The sequence below is a fragment of the Macaca thibetana genome, chromosome 3 (assembly GCF_024542745.1).
Source record: "Macaca thibetana thibetana isolate TM-01 chromosome 3, ASM2454274v1, whole genome shotgun sequence".
Taxonomy (NCBI): Eukaryota; Metazoa; Chordata; class Mammalia; order Primates; family Cercopithecidae; genus Macaca; species Macaca thibetana.
In genome coordinates, this window is record NC_065580.1 from 77,799,767 (window position 1) to 77,818,911 (window position 19,145).

The window sequence follows — 19,145 nt, forward strand, 5'->3', positions numbered from 1 at the left end:
TCTTTGCACAGTCTATTCTGTCTGTCTGGGATGCTCTTACCTCTCTCTTTCATAGTGATTCTTACCCTTCAGATCTTATGTTAAGCAGCATGGCTTCAAGAAGGGTTTTTCTGATAAGATGAAATCGCTATTTTAGTATTGATACCACCGGTTTTTTTTTTTTTTTCTGAGCATTCATTACAGTTGCAACTTTGCATTGAATGTTCTCCATCTCCTCCCCACTAGACTGTAGGGATGATGCATATGATTTTGTTCAGCTTTGCATTCTCAATGTTTACCTCATTACTATCGTTCACTCAATCATCCATGCAGCAAACATTTACTGAGCATTGACTAGGGAGCAGGGGCTCTGCTAGCTGCGGGAGGTGAACAAAACTGGAAACCTGTTCTAGGTTGAAGGAGCTGTGGGTGTAGAAATGCTCCTCTGGAGTTCCCTGTGGTTTGCTTAGGTTTTCAACTAGGAGCAACTGTATATAAATCACATAATGATATCAAGTACCTATTACACAATTTCTCCTACCAATTCACCCAGACACAATTAATCTTTTTTTTTTTTTTTTTTTAGCTGAAAGAGTAATGAAACCACAATGAAGAGGAAAATTCAGCTAAGAAAACCAAATAATATTCCCTATCCCTGGTACTGATTCTAACCAAAAGCAAATCCTTCATTTCTCTAAGATAATACATAAAAAATGGTTATCCAAGACTGAATTGAGGACAGAACTTTACCCTTTTTTGATAATACAATTATGAACAATTTTATCATATTTTCTTAACATTACAAAGATGTTTTAGCAACTTTTAAAAATCATTTCCCAGATATGTATGGCACCAACTTTAATATTTTAAGTTTTATTGCATATATCTAATGCTTTCCAAATGGAAGAAAATGATAGATGAGCATTTTGTAGGTGCAGAATGGTTCAAGTATGGTCAGGATACATTCTCAGCTGAAACTCAGTGAAGTGATAACTGTATACAGAGATTTGGAAGAAAGGTCAAGAAAGCCTCCTTTTGGAAAGAGGAAGGAAGGAAGGAAGGAAGGAAGGAAGGAAGGAAGGAAGGAAGGAAGGAAGGAAGGAAAGAAAGAAGGAAGGAAGGAAGGGGTGAATATTTATCAAGTACTTGTTAAATCAAGCTCCATTTTTAGCACCAAGTTTCTCATTTCGGAGGAAGTGTTGTGTTATAAAAGGCTTGTTTTTAGAAAATTTATCAGAATAAACTTAGTGTACATTAGTATAAAGACAGTTGTCAAAATACTTAACTACTTAATTAAAATGACCAACACATATGGCACTTACTATGCAACAAGTGCTGCTCTATGTGACTGACATGTATTAACTCATTTAATCCTCACCACACCTCTAAGAAGTAGCTACTATTATTAACTTACCCCATGAATGTGAAGACTGAGTCATGGGGAGGTAAAGTAACTTGCCCAAATCAAACAGCCAGTAAAATATACGACTGGGTTTGAAACCCAGCAGTTTGACATTAAAGCCAGTACTCTCAACCACTATGCCAAACTGCCTCTTGAAACTTTTCAATTCTTCTTTTAAAGTATTTGAAAAATTGTATGACCGCAGACTAAATTCATATCTTTATTACAGGATGAAAAATATAAATGTCATATAATTACAATCTACTCATAACTGAAAATCCATCATATGAAGACAAAGCATCTCTAAAATAAAATATAAGCCAAGAGGAAATATAATTTATCCAAGCTGATGCACATGCTATTTCAGGTACATAAAGTCTACCTGGTTGTTACTTAATGTTAAAAGTAATGTAAATTATAACTGGCAATACTGTGATCACACAAGGTAAATCTACATACAAACCAGTAAGTGAACTGTACTGAGTTTGGAACAACTATTATGTCAAATCTCCAACTAAAATCTTTTTTGAATACCAGCTACTTAAGTAAGAGAAAAAGTCCAGTCCACATATTCTACCTACTTGCGCTTTCTAAAGCAGAAAAAACTCCATAATAACAATGAATTGGTGAAGAATATCATAAAAATTATATTGAACCACATTTTAGTAACTCTTAACTCATCTTCTAGAATGCTATTGAGTTTAACCACATGAAATTGATAATATTTGGTAGTGTTTGGCCTACAAACATGGCAATTCATGTGTTTCAACTAATAGGAAAGTCATACTTCATTATATTTAACAAAATCTAAGAAAATGCAAGTAATTTTCCCTAAAAGGAAGGACCAGTCAGCAGCCCATTAGGAGAGCTTTTGAGAATCGCAGCTCTAGAAGACACTGTTTAGAATCCTCCAGCACAAAATGAGTTGCTGGTAAAAATTCAGGGTGGACATGCTCCATTAACCTAAAAACAAGGCCATTGATTTATGAGAGCAGGTGAGTGCATATGACAGTGTGATAATGTTTCTTAAAAACTCACCCTTGGAGACTGGGAGGAGGGAAACGTGGGCAGTTATTGGTTAATAGGTACAGAGTTTATGTTGAGACAATGAAAAAGTTTTGGGTATAGATAGTGGTGATGGTTATACAACATTGTGAATGTATTTAATACCACTGAATTGCATACTTACAAATGGTTCAAATAATAAATATTATGTTATTATATATTTTACCACAATAAAAACACCCTTGGAATACAATTAATTTTCTCTGTTACAAACTTGCTATTGCAACTTACTTGAAATAAATAAGGACATTAATGTAATTACAAAGAAAACATTCTGACATTCCTCTGAGGACACTGCAGTGGCTGATCCTGTTCCACATTAGTGCCCCCCTTTGACTATGCATGCAGGTTAGACTCAGCCACTTTGTGGGAAGTGTTGGCAGCATTTTCAGTTCCTTGGTCCATCAGAGCTTTTACCTGACACACGCACACACACACACAGAGTATATATACCCCATCTGCTGAGAACCACATGCATCAGCAATTTGGGAATAGAAATCATCTACCTTGAAGCTATTGGCTGACATCCCACATGTTCTGGCAGCCACTTCAAGTTGTCACTATCAGTTGTCTCGCGTCAAACGAGTTAATAAGCTCATTTAGAGTCTTGGTGGGCAGATGTGCATGTAGGTCAAAGCCTTCTCTACAGCAAGAATTGCTGGATTACTAATGATTCCTTCCCTTTAATTAGGCCCAGAACAGAAATAGCATTTAGACTTTGACATCTCTGAAGGAAAAACATTCACATCGTTTGGCAGCTTGACTATGAGTCTTCATTTAACAGCTATTTATAATTAAAATGGTAAAGGGATTCTTCCTATACACTGAGCAGTCACAACCTTGTTCAAAGTTGTTATCCTGCCAGAAGAACCAGAAAGCAAATTATTGTTTTTGGACAACTAGAAAAGCTGACATGTTCAAGTACCCTATTCTTAAAATGCTTTACATGAAGCCAAAAATATAGTCATTCTGTTAAGAGAATTGTGAACTTAAAACAGTTTTTTGTTTGATTAATTATTCTTTACCAAGAAATATAGGTGTCTACATGTTTTCACTTGATTTACTTCACTTCAAGTAATAAATTATAAGGAATTATATCCTGTTACAAATCATGACTTTTTAAGTGGTTGAAAGCAACATCATGATGTTAGGAAATAGGTTTTTGAGTTACATAAGAACTGAAATATATCTACACAAGATGCTTGTTTGAGGAGAAAGTTTAAAATTCTTTATAGTTGTTCATATTTGTGATGTTGAACTACTTCCAACCCGCAACTGGAAACATTAGTTATGTTTAGTAGGTTGACCTAGCTACTAAGCTAATTTTGAGCCAAACCAAGTACTTAAATAATGACCAAAATAAGAATGTATTTTTAAAACTACTAAATCTTCATTAATGATTTCTGTTCTAATGAAAATATTGACATAGAAAATGTAAGACTCTAAGTTGTACACAAGAAACTGTAAAAAAAATAAGAAATTAAGCCCCAAGTCTTCATGCCACTTTTAGAAGAAAGTAGAAGTAACACATTGGATTATTTAATGCACAGGAAGCTTTTGATGGGGGGTCAACACTGTCCTGTTTGTCTTTATTACCCAACCATGTTAGAAGAATGGTCAGTATTCCTGACTGCTACATCCTTCTCTCTGGTTTTCTCCATGACTCATTGCCATCTCCTTGACCCTTCTACTGAAAGTATTCTTTCAAAGCTTCCCAATGACCTCAATATTGCCAAATTAAGTTACCACATAGGCAACTGCACACATGACCTGTCTTCAGTATGATACTGTTGACCACTCATTATATTTAAAACCTTTTATTCACTCATTCATTCAAGAAATACTTGTTGCTTCATGTAAATGTGTGTGAATGAGTGTGCAAAGCAGAATTTTTAAATCTCCCCAGATAGTGGTGTTCCTGACCCATTGTTCCCAAATCTTCTGATTTAGACTTTTTAAAAATAGTGATGGACCTGTTCATATCTGTCCAGTTCTTCTGCCAATGATTCCTATCTGAAAGAAGACTAGGAATGTTTAATGGTATAATACGTGGAAGCTCAAAGGAGAGAAAATTGATTAGCACACTTCCAGTTCTCAGAAATACCCACACATGCATTCCTGATATAATATCTGAAGGGAAGACAGCTAGCCCTCTTGCCAAAACCCTTTTTCATAGAACACTTTAAAGAAAACAGGATGTTGTGTAGGGATGTTTAGTATGCTTACAGTTTTAAGTTCAGGGTCTGTACATCTAGCTATTGTTTACTTAATCTCCTCATTAGTATATCATTAACCTGAAAAATATATCCTTTACTTGGGAACCTCAGAAACTGGGATGGAAACTTGACAAAGTAGGATTCAGAAAAGTAGGGTATCCAAAAACTGTGGTGTGGTGCAAACTTTAGGGTGAACTAAATGTTTCATGTACTACCCTTATCACCCTTTGTGCAATGAACTCTTCTTCAAACATGGTTGTAGTTCATTCACTGATAGTAGGTCTTTTGTCCATTTTGGATGAATGTTTAAGTCATTTACCCTGACCATATCCATTTATTAAACTGGACCGGTCTAGTGCTATTTCTCTATGGATTTTCTTAATATCTCAGAAGCTTAAATTGAACATAAAGTAAGACAAAGTATCATAGGTAAAAGAATGCTAAGTTTCTTACACTTGACTGTACAGCAAGAAAAAACACTTAGGACAAATATCCTGCAGGAATATTATGAATGTCCTAGAGTAGAACAATGGAAGGAGTTAGGAGAAGGGAGGCAATTCATCTTTTAAGATAAATATATAATATTGCAGTATTTTTTAACTGTTTGAGGATTAGCATATGGTACTTTCCATTTGGAAAAAAACATCGGGGATATCTCCTTGTGCCCTTTAGGCCTTGAAGCTCTGACGCTGGGATACTTTGAAATGTCACCAGCTGCTTCCTGCACATGCCACTGTGCAGTCCCTCCTCCCAAGGCACAAAGAGAGTCTTGGAAAGAGTGGATTTGCATGAGATTTGAGAAGGAAATGCCCTTCAGATATAACCTCAGAAAGACATCAAGAAAATGGCAAAAATTACCTAATATAGGCTGGGCAAACCCAGTGTTCCACTGGGTTGATTTGTTCAAAATTAGTTTTGGTAACTTGTCCTCTGTGACTTGAAAGGCCTACCAATCATGAGCCATTCTTCCTAGTAATTAAAGGCCTTTTTCAAGGGTGAGATGTGATTGCAACCTGAGCCACCATGACAGCCCCATAGAAGGCAGTGGCGTTGAGTTTTTAGGGGTTCAGTCTTTCCTCAGAGCACAGTGTTCTCTCCTAAGTCACAATTTCAGTTTGGTCTCAGGGATAAGGCGTCTTGGGCACCTGTGTGATTACAATTCTGATTTCAGAGACTATTGAGATGTTCCAACCTTTTTTTTTTTTTTTTTTCCTGAGACAGAGTCTCACTCTGTCGCCCAGGCTGGAGTGCAGTGGTGCGATCTCAGCTCACTGCAACCTCTGCCTCCTGGGTTCAAGCAACTCTCTGTCTCAGCCTCCTGAGTAGCTGGGATCACAGGTGCCCGCCACCATGCCCAGCTAATTTTTGTACTTTCAGTAGAGACAGAGTTTCACCATCTTGGCCAGGCTGGTCTTGAGTCTTGAACTCCTGACCTCTTGATCCACCTACCTTAGCCTCCCAAAGTGCTGGGATTACAGGCGTGAGCCACCGTGCCTGGCCGAGATGTTCTTGTGAATGCCACGAGATGACCTTCATGTGTGGTAGAGGCTGAGGTGGACTCTGAGCTAAGGCTTCTTTCTGAGAAACATCTATGTTTTGTTGCTAAGGCAACAAAGTCATTCAGGGCAGACTAGGAGCTACTTTACATGTGGAAAGTATTATTGACAGAAATAATCTGTGAAACGGGGCCAGGAGCACATTTTTTCCTGATTTAACACGTTATTTTTTTTCCTTTTGTTCTTTGGCCACCTTTTCTGAAAACCCTTTAATGAAGAAAAGTCAATCCCTAAAGCAACAGAAAGTGAGTGTAATTCAAGAGAAAGACCATTCGTAAATTCATAGACATAGGCAGGCCCTATCTAGAACCTCTCATGGAATCTTTACAAATGTTACAAGTCTAAAGGTTTCTATTTTAAGGTCTTATATGAAATATAATATTCGAAAATGCACAATTAGCATTACTGCTTTTCTTTCTCCCAAGATATTCCCTTCCTTTTTCCTGCACTTTCAGATGAACATTAAAACCCGGTGGAAATGCACCTTTCAACAAACTGTTGTCCCTAGCCAGAGTTCACCAGAAGGCAAGACAGATAGAACTTTACATACTGTCAGAAAGAAATGCATTTATTTCAGACCAAATATTCAGGAAATTCAGCAATTTTTCCTACAGGGATAAATATAATATGGTAGCTAAGAGCAGACTTCTGGGTTTCAATCTTCAGTCTGTCCCTTACTAGCTCTGTAGCCTTGGACCCATTGCTTAAACTCTTTGTGCCTTAGTAGACTAATCTGTACAACAGAAATAAGAATAGATCATGTCTCAAAAGGTGGTATTAGTATTAAATGAGTATTTAAAACTTTACCTATACATAATAAATATACAAAAAATAAATGTTAGCTACTATAGAAGTTTCAAAATAAATAACCTTCCTTGTGCCCATTAGAGAATACAGAATTACCGAATTTTAGAGGGTTTCTTTGCACAAATTGCAAAAGCAGCTTCTTTTAAAATTGTCTAATAAAATGATAATGGATAAAAGTAAATGTCACTATAAAATATTATTTCCAGATTGAGGAACAAAAATAGTTTATTATGTCTTCAAAGTATAGTACCTTCTGGGAGGCAAGATGAAATCATTCCCTGAAAACTGACTTTTACGACAGTATACTAATAAATGTATGAAATGAAAAAAATAGCTGATGATCAATATGACATGAATCTCCAGCTAACAGATCCAAAGAGTAGTAGAAATTATATAGAAGTTAGTAATAGTTTCAAAGTAAGAAAGTCAAGACCTTAAACCAGAACTATGACTAGAGGGAAAAGGGGAAACTCACACCCACTTCATAGACTCCCAGCAATCCCCAACATCCCCTAGAAATTGACAGCTTTTCAATTGGCAATGAACTTTGTTCACTTGGCAGTGAACTTTGTGATTAAAACTTAAGTGGCAATTTTATGTCATGTATATTTTACAAAAGAGAGGCCCTTGGGAAATTGATGAAGTGCTCAAATGCTTTTGGAAAAATGACTCCTTTTATGATTATGCTGTAAAAGTCAACCACAAAGTGCTATTATGTCAGAAAAATTATAACCAACCCCCCAAAACACACTTGATGCATTATTAAAAATTAATGCACTGTTGAAATTAAAAAGTAAATTTTATTGAAATAATTTTTAACCCTAAGTGATAACACTATTAGACATAAAGAATTGAGCCAGGTATGGTGGCTCACACTTGTAATCTCAGCATTTTGGGAGTCCAAGGCAGGAGGATCCCTTGAGGCTAGGCATTCCAGACTCAACTGGGCAACAAAGCGAGAGCCCATCTCTACAAAAAAAAAAATTTACGATTTAGTCAGACACAGTGGTGTGTGCCTCTAGTCCTAGCTATTTTGGAGGCTGAGGCAGGAGAATTGCTTGAGCCCAGGAATTCAAGGTACAGTTGGTTATGATCATGCCACTGTACTCCAGCTGGGGCAACAGAGCAACATCCTATCTCTAAAAAAGAGAGAAAGAGAAGAAGAAGAAAAGGAGGAGGAGGAGCACCTTTTTATGGACCATTCCCTACCATACCACCACAACTGTCAGCCACAACCTGCATCACCCAAAGCTACAGGCACTATTTCCAGGCCAGCACCACCTCAGTGCCCTCTACAGATGATGGGACCTCGCTGGGACTCTGCTTCAGGCAAGCCATTTGATCTCCAGGCTTTATTTCTCATTTCCAAAATGAAAACGCTAAGCCAGTATGATCTCTAACATCGCTAGTGGCTCAAACATTCTATACTTCTATCACTACTGCAAACCCCAGCTCTGATCCCTGACTTTAAGCCTCTTTTTCACAAACATGAAAATTATCATCTTAGGTAATCAAGTAATTCTAAAAATTGTGTGAGCTGTCAAAATATATTTTTTTCTTACTGTAGGATTGTACCTGTAGCCAACGCAATTTTATGAAAACTTCTGTTCATCAATATTCAACAAGGCCATTTCTTTCCCCAGAGAGAATTAATCGTAGGCAAGAAGTGAAAAAGACAGTTTTCCCAGATGAAGCCTAAGCACATGCCTGCTGAGAAGCCCATTCTATTTTAATTTGCCAATTAAAAGTGGCCTGGTAAATCACACGCTGTCATTATGTCAATAAAAATACTATACTTGTCACTCTCTTTCCTCTCTCTCAAGTAGCCCAACTGCTCCCTACAACCTCAGTTTAATATCACCCTTAAAAATCTGGCTTTCTTTAGGGTCAGTTGAGGATGGCATCTTCTGCTTTTATTACTGCCACAAATTTCATACCACTCAAATCACTAAGTCGACACCATTTACTGGATATTTACTATGTCCGTGAAATTTACTAAACATTGAGAAGAGTTAAAAAGGAACTAAAAAAGCTTGTTTTAGCAAATTAATGGTCACTCTCATTGGAAAAGAGAGCCTTATAACCAGGCTTTTAAAGACCCCTCCCATCTGCATCTTTTTGTTCTGCATGGCTTGTATTCAACCCCTCTCTATCTGTCTTGGCTGGTTGTCTGTGAACTGATATTACAAGCATGGTGCTGATGGTTGAGAATTCCCTGTAATTAAAAAAGGTTTGATTTCTGTTGGTATAACAATTGTAAATTTCCTTCCCCTATAAACTGTATATTGAGGTGGCATTACATTTGAGAAATAGAGTGGTTTGAATTGTGTCACTTGTTATTGCTTTTCGGTTTCCAATGAACCATAAAATAAATAAAAATCAGGAGTAAGAAGGAAACACAGCAAAGATTCTAGATAATGGCTTATAGTTAATAATGCCTCCCTTTGAATAATATAATAATAAATGATAAAGGTATGCTGCCAACTTCCTGAATGCACTTGGACTTGATGCTCTGTATACATCTGCAGGTTATTATGCATTTCCAAAGGTACTTCCTCAAAGAATCCATTGACTTTTACCTAATAAAACATACATTACCATAGTGCACTAGGGGAAACGCACTCTGCCTGTCTTTAATCAAAGGGTAAGATTACCTTATTGCCTTGAAACCCCTTTGGGCCTGGGTCTCCTGGAGGTCCACTAATTCCCTGCTCCAGGATGAAAACCAAGAATTAGTTCTGTGTACAAAAGGCCAGCAGGAATGAATCATTCTCTAGGGTCCCTGGAGATCCTGGCGTTAGAAGTTAGACTGTGTAACTCAGAGCTTAATTGAAATCACATTCAATCGAGAAGTAGGATGAGATAAAATTTCCTGCATCAAATAAGTAGCTTCTAAAATAGCACTTATGCTAAGAACAAACATTTAACTAACGAGATGTTTGTTTACTAAACCTATGTTTCCAATGTTATTCCAACGTTCTCGACTCCTTTCAAAAAAAGATTTTGCCAATTAAGCATCTTCTTTTTTAAAATATCTAAGGCATATGTAACTGAAGTTAGAGCTTCCAATGAATCTGTGATAACCAGAATTACTGCCTAGCTCTGACGTTTCCAGGCTAAGGCAAAGAAGTTAGTGGTTAACTAGATGGTGTCTAGGAAATTCTGGGTAAAATTATAATTTTCTGTAGGCTTATTGAAATACTGAAATTAACTCCTCACATAGAGCACCACTATAACTTTAGAAGAGGTAAGTTCCTAGGCTAGGAAAAGATTCAAATTATTTTCTGAAATCTATGGATGTCTAACTTAAATGCCTTAGAGAATCAGTCCATATTATAGAACATTATCTATAGTTATAGAACAATATAAATACTGTGATTTAGATAAAATGTATAACTTTTCCAACTACATTATAGTAGCAGTGCAAAAATAGTTACATCCTGTTTTTAGCCACTTTGACTTTCTGTCTTTCCAGACTCTTAATTTTTTAACTTCACACCCTTAGCTACTCACTAATACTTGCCTGATGGTACCTATCTTTAGGGAGTTTTAGTTAAGTCAATGAAAACATTAGGGAAGTTGTTTCCAAAATTTGTTGCACATTGGACTCATCTGGGGATCTTAAACAGTGTTAATGCCTGGCTTCAATCCCTAGACATTCTGATTTAATTGGCAGAGGGTGCAAGTGGGTAAGAGGATGTTTTAAAAGCTCCCCAGGTGATTCTAATCCAAACTTAGATTTGGTTTTAACCCCCTTACCTGAATTCCTCTGGGTCCCTTTGGTCCATATGGTCCTGGGGATCCCTGTGGAAAAAAATTGAAAGTAAGTCTCTCTAAATATACATCTTCAATGTGCAGTGATTTTAGGTAAGAGGGAAGGAAATGTGTTATCAGTAATTGCCATCTTCCCTGGTTATCTTAACATCAAAGGCAATAAATTGAAATAATCCTAATTAACAAGCCAAGGGGCAGGAGTGTCAAACTTTCCTTCAGTAAACAACCTCCATGAAAATACAATTTTAGATGTAAGTGCCTTGCCTACATATTGACATTTTGGTCATTTTGGTTAGAGTAAAGAAATTATTTCATTTTATAAGATTCCTTAGAGGGCTATAAACTTACTGGAATATTATTTCCTTCCAAAAGGGTAATGTCAGTTAAATTAACAATGTAGTGCATTTCCATGATACCTAGATCACTCTTTTGCTCATCTTCAAACCATTGAACTTGGCAAAACACTGTTTATAGTCAATACTCTTCTAATAGAAAATATTTCATTCTGTCCCATAGCCAGGAAACCCTTTAAAATTTATTTTGTGAGGGAGAACATGGTCTAGTTTTTATTTCCCCAGATTTCCACTTTTTTTTTTTTTTTTTTGCTTATCAAAGTATAACCTGTTAACTATTGACACACTTTGACAATTATAGAAACATGTAAATAAACAATTTGAAAAATCACACAGAGGCAAATGCTGTTAACATTTTAGGCATATTTTCGTCCAGTTTTATTCCCAATATATTTCTCTTCAAATCTTGTGTTCAAAGTGTATGTCTGATTTTGTGTCCTACCTATTTGGCCTTACATTGTATCAAAAATATTTTTCCTTTTTCCACGTCATTAAAAACTCATAGTAAACAGATAATACACAAGAATAGGGAACTACCATAATTTATTTACTCATTTCCCTAGTTTTGACCTAAGTAATATTATAGTGAACATCTTTATGTATAAATCTCTGTCCAACTTCTGATTCACTCCTAAGAATAGTCTCCTAGAAGAGGATGACGGAAGCAGAGACCATAAGCACATTTAAGGCTCGCTGGCTCTCTTTTGTCTCACATGCCATATACAGAAATAAAGAGAGAGAAACTTCCTCCATAAAATTTGTTTGTTAATCATTCCCACTACCTGAATATGAAAGAGTGTATCTTCATCTTATGAGCTCCCCATCAACAATTAGTATTATAAATTACTTCACTGTTTGCTAATTTGATAGGTGATACAATACTTTTGTGTGTTTGGTTTTGGTTGTTGTTTTTTGTTGTTGTTGTTGTTTGAGACAGGGTCTTGCTCTGTTGCCCAGGCTGGAATAGCTCACTGCAGCCTCTACCTCCCAGGCTCAAGCAATCCTCCCACCTCAGCCTCCTGAATTGCCCATGCTGCTGATATAATATTTTATTGTTTTATTGTTGGTTTGGTTTTGTTTTTGAGATGGAGTCTTACTCTGTCACCCAGGCTGGAATGCAATGGCACAATCTCGGCTCACTGCAACCTCTGCCTCCTGGGTTCAAGCGATTCTCCTGCCTCCTGAGTAGCTGAAATTACAGGTGTGCACCACCATGCCTTGCTAATTTTTGTATTTTTAGTAGAGATGGGGTTTCACCTTGCTGGCCAGGCTTGTCTCAAACTCCTGACCTCTGACGATCTGCCCACCTTGGCCTCCCAAAGTGCTGGGATTACAGGCATAAGCCACCATGCCCAGCCTATTTTGTTTCTTTTGAGACAGGGTTTCACTCTGTTAACCTAACTGCAGTACAGTGGCACAATGAGAGCTCAATGCAGCCTCAACCCCCTGGACTCAAGAAATCTTCCCACCTCAGCTTCCCAAGTATCTAGAATTACAGGCACATGCCCAACTACTTTTTAAATTTTTTGTAGAGACGGGGCCTCACTATGTTGCCCAGGCTGGTCTCAAACTCCTGGACTCAAGTGATCCTTCCACCTCGGCCGAACATTTTAATATATTAATTTCACTTATCTGATTGCTACTGTATTAGGATTTTTTTCTTATTTATTAGCCATTTTAATTTCCACTTCTGTATCTCTTCATGTTGCTCATATGTTTTTCTAAATAAACTTGTATAAACTCTCTGTGTCAAGGACACGATATCTCACCGGCTCTAAGACACATTTTTTTCACGTTTTTATACCTCTGACATTGGGGTATATTTTACAATCAATTGCACCTTACATTTATAATTGGCAGTGGGTTTTCTTTTTCGTTATTCCTTTTTGGCATGGAAAATAATGGGACATTTAACAATCCCTGACATCTTAGTCAATGAAATATGATATCCTTTGTCAACCATTTTAATTTCATCTAGTTTTCCCAGATATTGTTTGACTTTCATTTCTATTCTATTCTATGTGTGTCCCTTTTTCTGTATTTCCAATATCCAGGTCCTTCTTGCATGTTCAGTTATACTCCAGGAAGAACCTATTTATTTTCACATTTCCCATTTTGACTAGAGATAATTACTAAGCCTACCTTTTGCAGATCCACCTGACCTTTAACTCTACAGTAGTTTAAAAGCATTCAGAAAGTCTCAATCTATTTAAAGTATTTAGTTCCATGGGCCAATGTGATTATCTCACCCTCTTCTCCTAACCTTCTGCCTCATTTTCTCTCCTTGACTCCCTTCCAGAATTATAACATAGAAACTGAAAAAGTGTGGTATCTTGGTGGCATGATGTTAATAGTTCTTAATATAATGAAAACTATTTATTTTTACTCTGCACTTTTTTGGACCCTTTAACATCATGTTTCAGATATACTTTCTGTATATATTTGGCCTTTTGAGGAACTATTTAACATCCTTAATATTATTTCCAATTTTAAGTGCTTTCTATTTATTTATTTTTGAGATGGGTCACTCTGTCACCCAGGCTGGAGTGCAGTGGCATGATCTCCGCTCACTGCAACCTCCGCCTCCTGGGTTCAAGCAATTTTCCTGTCTCAGCCTCCTGAGTAGCTGGTACTACAGGTGCACACCACCCTGCCTGGCTAATTTTTGTATTTTTAGTAGAGATGGGGTTTCACCATATTGGTCAGGCTGGTCTCGAACTCCTGACCTGAGGTGATCCGCCCATCTCAGCCTCCCAAAGTGCTGGGATTACAGGCGTTAGCCACTGTGTCCAGCCTATATTTATTTTTTAAATAAAGGTGAATATCTATCCAATTGTCTGTGTCTACATTTTCAAAAGTCCAAATCTCTATGTCTAGTTGCACCACACTGTTTATAACTATTTCACTGACTTATTTCAGAGTTCTTCACACTAGTTTGGAAAGTGCCTGTTTTCAGTGTTTGCATCTGGAAAGCAATTCTACTCTGACCCAACTGCAGCTTTAATTAACTTTGCCGGTTAAATAATTCTTTTTACCGTAACGTTCAGGAGGTGTGGCCTCCAAGGTCAGGGTGTCACAAAATGAAGTCTTAATGGTCCATAAGAAAGGCATTTGGGGGCTCTATTATTGAGTCGGGCATCACTTTGTTTTCTACCACATGTTTTACAGATGTGAAAAATTGAGCCATTGATTCCAACTCTAGTAGTGAGATCACCATAATTCAGCCCAGGAATTTCCCCTTAAGGAAACGCAACCCAAAAGGGATCACAGCTGTAAGCATTTTAAAAATATGTTCCTTACTTTGTCACCTTTTATTCCTGGTTTACCACATTCCCCACGTTCACCCTAAAAAATAAATAAGTGAAATAAATAAGAGAACACTTGCAGTCATTCACTATTAAGAATGCTTGTTTGTTTGTTTGTTTTTTAAATTCCCAGCACTCTTGTAACATAAGCACTCTGTTGCTTTCTACACAATCTTAGCCTCAATACTGTGAGTTGTATGGGCACTGAAATCTGATTATTTTTACCCATGAGTCATCCTTAACTTGACAGGAACAAATCAGGAACAATGTAATAAGGTTTGACATTTTTAAGAAAGGGATGAAACTAGAAGAAAAGAAACCTAGCATCTAACCACATATTAGAGGCCCTCTGCATATGTGGTTTAACTGAATCCACATAACGGCCCAACGAGATGAGCTTTGTCATTCTTATTTTATAATTGAGAACATTTAAACTCAACAAGATAACTTCCCTCTATCAAATAGCTAGTAAGTAAAAGAATCAGAGTCTGAACCAGATACTCTAACTTGGAATTCCTATTTTTTTTCAAGAACACCATGCTTCAGCCTGAGTACCAACCTTGATCACCCAGTAGTGTTCACCTGGAGAACTGTGAGAGAAAGGTTCTGAGATGAGATTGCATCGTGAGTTAGTGGGAACAGGTGCCATGATGAGTTAGCGAGGTCTGCTGTAGGAGAGCGGGACTTGGCAGCAAGCATGCTACATATTTTTCATTATTATGCTCTACTTCCCTGTCTTCCCTAGAATATTGCTGAAAAAACATTTGAGTTGTGCTTTAGAGTTTATCAGTGATAGTGTATCATATTTTATCTCAGTTAATCTGACATTAACTGTCTGAGATAAATATTAATCCAATTTTATAGACTAAAAATTTGTAATTAAGAAGGTTAAGTAAAGAGAATGTGGTATACAAGGGAATATTATTTAGCCTTTAAGAAAGGAATCCTGTCATTTGTAACAACATAGAGGAACCTGAACCTGGAAGACATTATGTGAAGTGAAATAAGCCAGGAACAGAAAGACAAATATGGCATGATCTCACTTATATGTGTGATCTAAAAAATTTGAACTCACAGAAGCACAGAGTAGAAGGGTGGTTACCAGGGGGAATGGGTGGAAACTTAGGAAATGTGGGTCAAAGGATACAAAACTAGTTAGATAGGAGCAGTAAGTTCAAGAGATCTATTGTTCAACATGATGACTATCATTAATAACAACGTCTTGTATTGAAAATCACTAAAAGGGTATATTTTAAGCATTCTCACCACAAAACCTGATCATTATGTGAGGTGATGCACATGTTAATTAGCTCAATTTAGCCATTTTATAATGTACACGTTTATCAAATTATATTTTATACAAGACAATAAATATGAGCTTTTTAGATTTGTCAATTAAAATTTTAAAATAAAAATAAATATTTTTAAAAGGTTAGTTTCCTCAAGTAGAATGAGAATTGGGACCTCTGAATACTAATTCATTAGATCAGACTTTTGAGGTTTCTAATAATTAGAACTAAAAGGTGACAGTCAGAAAAATGACTAAAGTTTCATAATCATATTAATATTATCTCATTTATAAATCAATTTAGAATTTTCAAAATGCTTTTATATATATATCGTTATTTTGATCCTTAATTCAATTCTCACTTTCAAGATAAGGAAACACAATTGGAGATGTCAAATGATTTACTTAAATGTACAGGCTACCCAATGACTCCTAGTCCAGTGCTCTCAACACTAGCTTCTGCTGCTGCTGCTTTATTCTGCCTCTGTACTGCTCTACAGCATGTTACTGGAAGTGCCACTACACAATGACATAAGGAAATTGCATTCAAATGTAAATCAATGCATTGCTTCCTTCATCATGGATGTCTTGCTATAAAAAATAAATGTCAGCTGAACTTTAAACAGTATACGTAGTGATATAGTGGATTTATATGCTGGTGGAAGCTTTATCTTGCTGCAGAATAGCAACAAACCATTCACAGACTGGCAACCGGCTTGCAGACCACAGTTTTAATAGCAGTGCTCTATGGAGGGAAATCACAATTGTAACTTCCAATTATGAATGTAAAGTGTGTGCCATAGCCTTTACATTATTGCTAATCCCTATAGCGGCCTTGTGAGGTATATATACATATCTCCACTCACAGATAAGCAAAATGAGGCTCAGAGAGATAACATACTTTGTTCATGACCACAGACTTGAGTCTATTAGGCTCTCAAGTCCATGTTCTTATCAGTCACCCGTAGCTGAACAAGGCACACAGTTATAGGCTGCAAGTCACTTTCTATTAACCTAACATTTCTGCCTAGGGTACTGCCTGGGCTCTTCCAGGCATCAGAAGCAGGGAAGAGGGAGGTATGACTCTTAGAGCCAGCTATGCCTCTGATCAAAAGCAATCTGTTCTCTCTTCACATCCTTTTGTGAGTCAAACTGACCCAGGAAAAACTGAGCTTTCACTTAGAACAAGTTGAACATTTATTTCTGAATGCAAATGGAAAATCACTTTTGAAGAATCAATTAGAAAGCAATTAATTTCATAATTTTGGATGGGAATAAAATGAGTCAACCACCAAAATATAAAACAGAAAAGTACCGTAAATACACTCAAAATGCTTTTGGCTAGAATTTACATTCCATTTGTCCAGACAGATTTGTTAGCTATAGGGGCCGGAGGAACAGCATTTGTTTTTTGCAGGGCACAGATTGCCATCAATGAAAATATTGTATTCATGTTATTTGCCTCTGCAAAGGCGTTTTCCTTTTTGGTAGGCTCATTAATCCCTGTGGAATGGCCACAACTACATAGTTTCAGAGAGCGAGTACTTCAGAAAGCCATAAACAGATCAGCTCTGTTCTCAGCCTCTATTTTCTGATGCTGCTGCTCCTGGTGAAATTCTGGTTTGAATGTCGATGGTTCAGGGTCACTTTCCTCTGACAGCTTGTATTTTCCAAGTGAGAACTCTTCCAGTGAATCAATAATTCTCCAGAAAGTAAAATGAATCTTTTCAAAAAATATATGTATAAAGCTTCCTTGTGTTGATAACTACCTCACTATATAAATCAAAATGGAGGAGGAGAGCACCCATAATTTTCCTCAACTATATACACAGTTGATAATATAACAACTGTGAAAATTTTTTAGTTTTCTCATACTAATATTTGTTCCTTTCCTCTTCATAGTGGCACTTACATTTGTAGACAAGCCAACATTTTGGAATACATTGTCACACCCACTATTTGGTTCTCTAACCACTCTGTAAATTTGGCAGGCCTATACAAATTTTATCCATTCAGTTGAAGAAACAGATACTCCAAGACGTTGAGTTACCCAAGTTCTTAAGGCTGCTAAGTGTAGAATCATGGGATTTCTTACACTCTTCCCCTTGGAGGCCTAACATTTTCAGCAATTAGGATATATTTATTGGCTTGCATGTAGGCTCACCCCTAATATTTGCAGGGCTCAGGGCAAGAGTGTAAGTGGAAGCCCACATACCATGTGTCTAAATAGTTGAAAGTTATAACTAAACTAATAATGTTCTGGCTTCCTTCTTTAACAAATAGGTCTTCAAAAGGAATAAAGAATTAAAAGACTTGTGAATCCCTCAGAGGTCCTTTCCAGACATAGACCCCTGCAGCCTGGCCCCCACTTCACTTCCCACCTCCAACTCCTTCCAAAGCAAGAAGAGCATGAGCACACATGTGAAGACGCCCCCGGCAGCACAACAAAGCCCCCTACATGACCTCTCCTGCCCCAACAAACAGCTCCCATTTGGCTCCCCCTCCAGCCTAGAAAGATGTTGGATATGGAAAGGAGGTTTTTGTATGCCCTCCCAGCAACAGGCCTTTTGGGGTCTTGGTTACCCAATGTATGATCCAGGAGAAGGAAGCACAGACCTCCTGCAGACTCCTGGCTCCATGGGAAGTAGGGAGGCCAGAGGAGACTCACAGCTGGACCCTCTAAAGTTCCAGCCTCTTTCCCATGCCTGAGGGTTGTAGCCCTGTAGGATGGAATGGATGATAGGTGCATGTTCTGATTCAGATAGAAAATCTGATAATAATGACAACTGTGGGACAGACTAATCAATGAACCAGTGAGCACTCTCAGAGGCTCCTGAGCCCCAGTACAACTTGTTAAACCCTTTTAAAGCAGTTTGGTATCCTAATTTGTAACTCACAAATAATCATCAAATCATCTACCAACCCATACCTTTAGTTTGCTTGTTTGCCAAATTTACTCCCCTGAGAGCTCTACCTACCCAGTTGCCTAATTCAACGAAGTCAGTGGCTCTTCACTGCTTAACCAGGATAAATCCTCTCTTTCCCCTGGAAGAGGATTTGGTGTCTAGGTTTTCATAGGAGGTTAAGCACCAAGGGAGCAACCTACTTGCAGTATTGCTGAATCTGTTTGTGTAAAGAAACTTTTAGCCTGCATACCTGTGCTGCATGGCTTATACACTGGGGTTCTCTATTAAAATAATTCATGTTTGCAAAGCTGAAGGAGGCTGGATTCTAATCTCAGGAATCTTATGGTACCCTCCATCCCTATAACACACATCCATATGTTAAGTTCTATTATTGTTTTATGTTAACTAAGGAATGAGGGAATCCAGACTTACAAAAACAAAGAAAATAACTTTTATTAAGTTCATAAGTACATTTCTGTTTCTGTTTTTCTTTT

General features: G+C 37.2%; 2 protein-coding genes across 2 annotated transcripts in view; one reads left to right on the plus strand and one right to left on the minus strand.

Moving 5' to 3' along the window:
* UMAD1 (UBAP1-MVB12-associated (UMA) domain containing 1) overlaps positions 1–19,145 on the plus strand; it is a 559,686-nt gene that overhangs the window by 191,797 nt on the left and 348,744 nt on the right. The gene's annotated exons all lie outside the window — the stretch shown is intronic.
* Positions 1–19,145, minus strand: part of COL28A1 (collagen type XXVIII alpha 1 chain) — a 178,228-nt gene that overhangs the window by 139,015 nt on the left and 20,068 nt on the right. Inside the window, exons 9-11 of the mRNA XM_050783009.1 lie at positions 14,453–14,497; positions 10,785–10,829; positions 9,680–9,733 (exon numbers count right to left, since the gene is read on the minus strand). Of these exons, the coding sequence (XP_050638966.1) occupies positions 9,680–9,733; positions 10,785–10,829; positions 14,453–14,497 (144 nt within the window). The remainder of the gene's footprint in view (positions 1–9,679; positions 9,734–10,784; positions 10,830–14,452; positions 14,498–19,145) is intronic.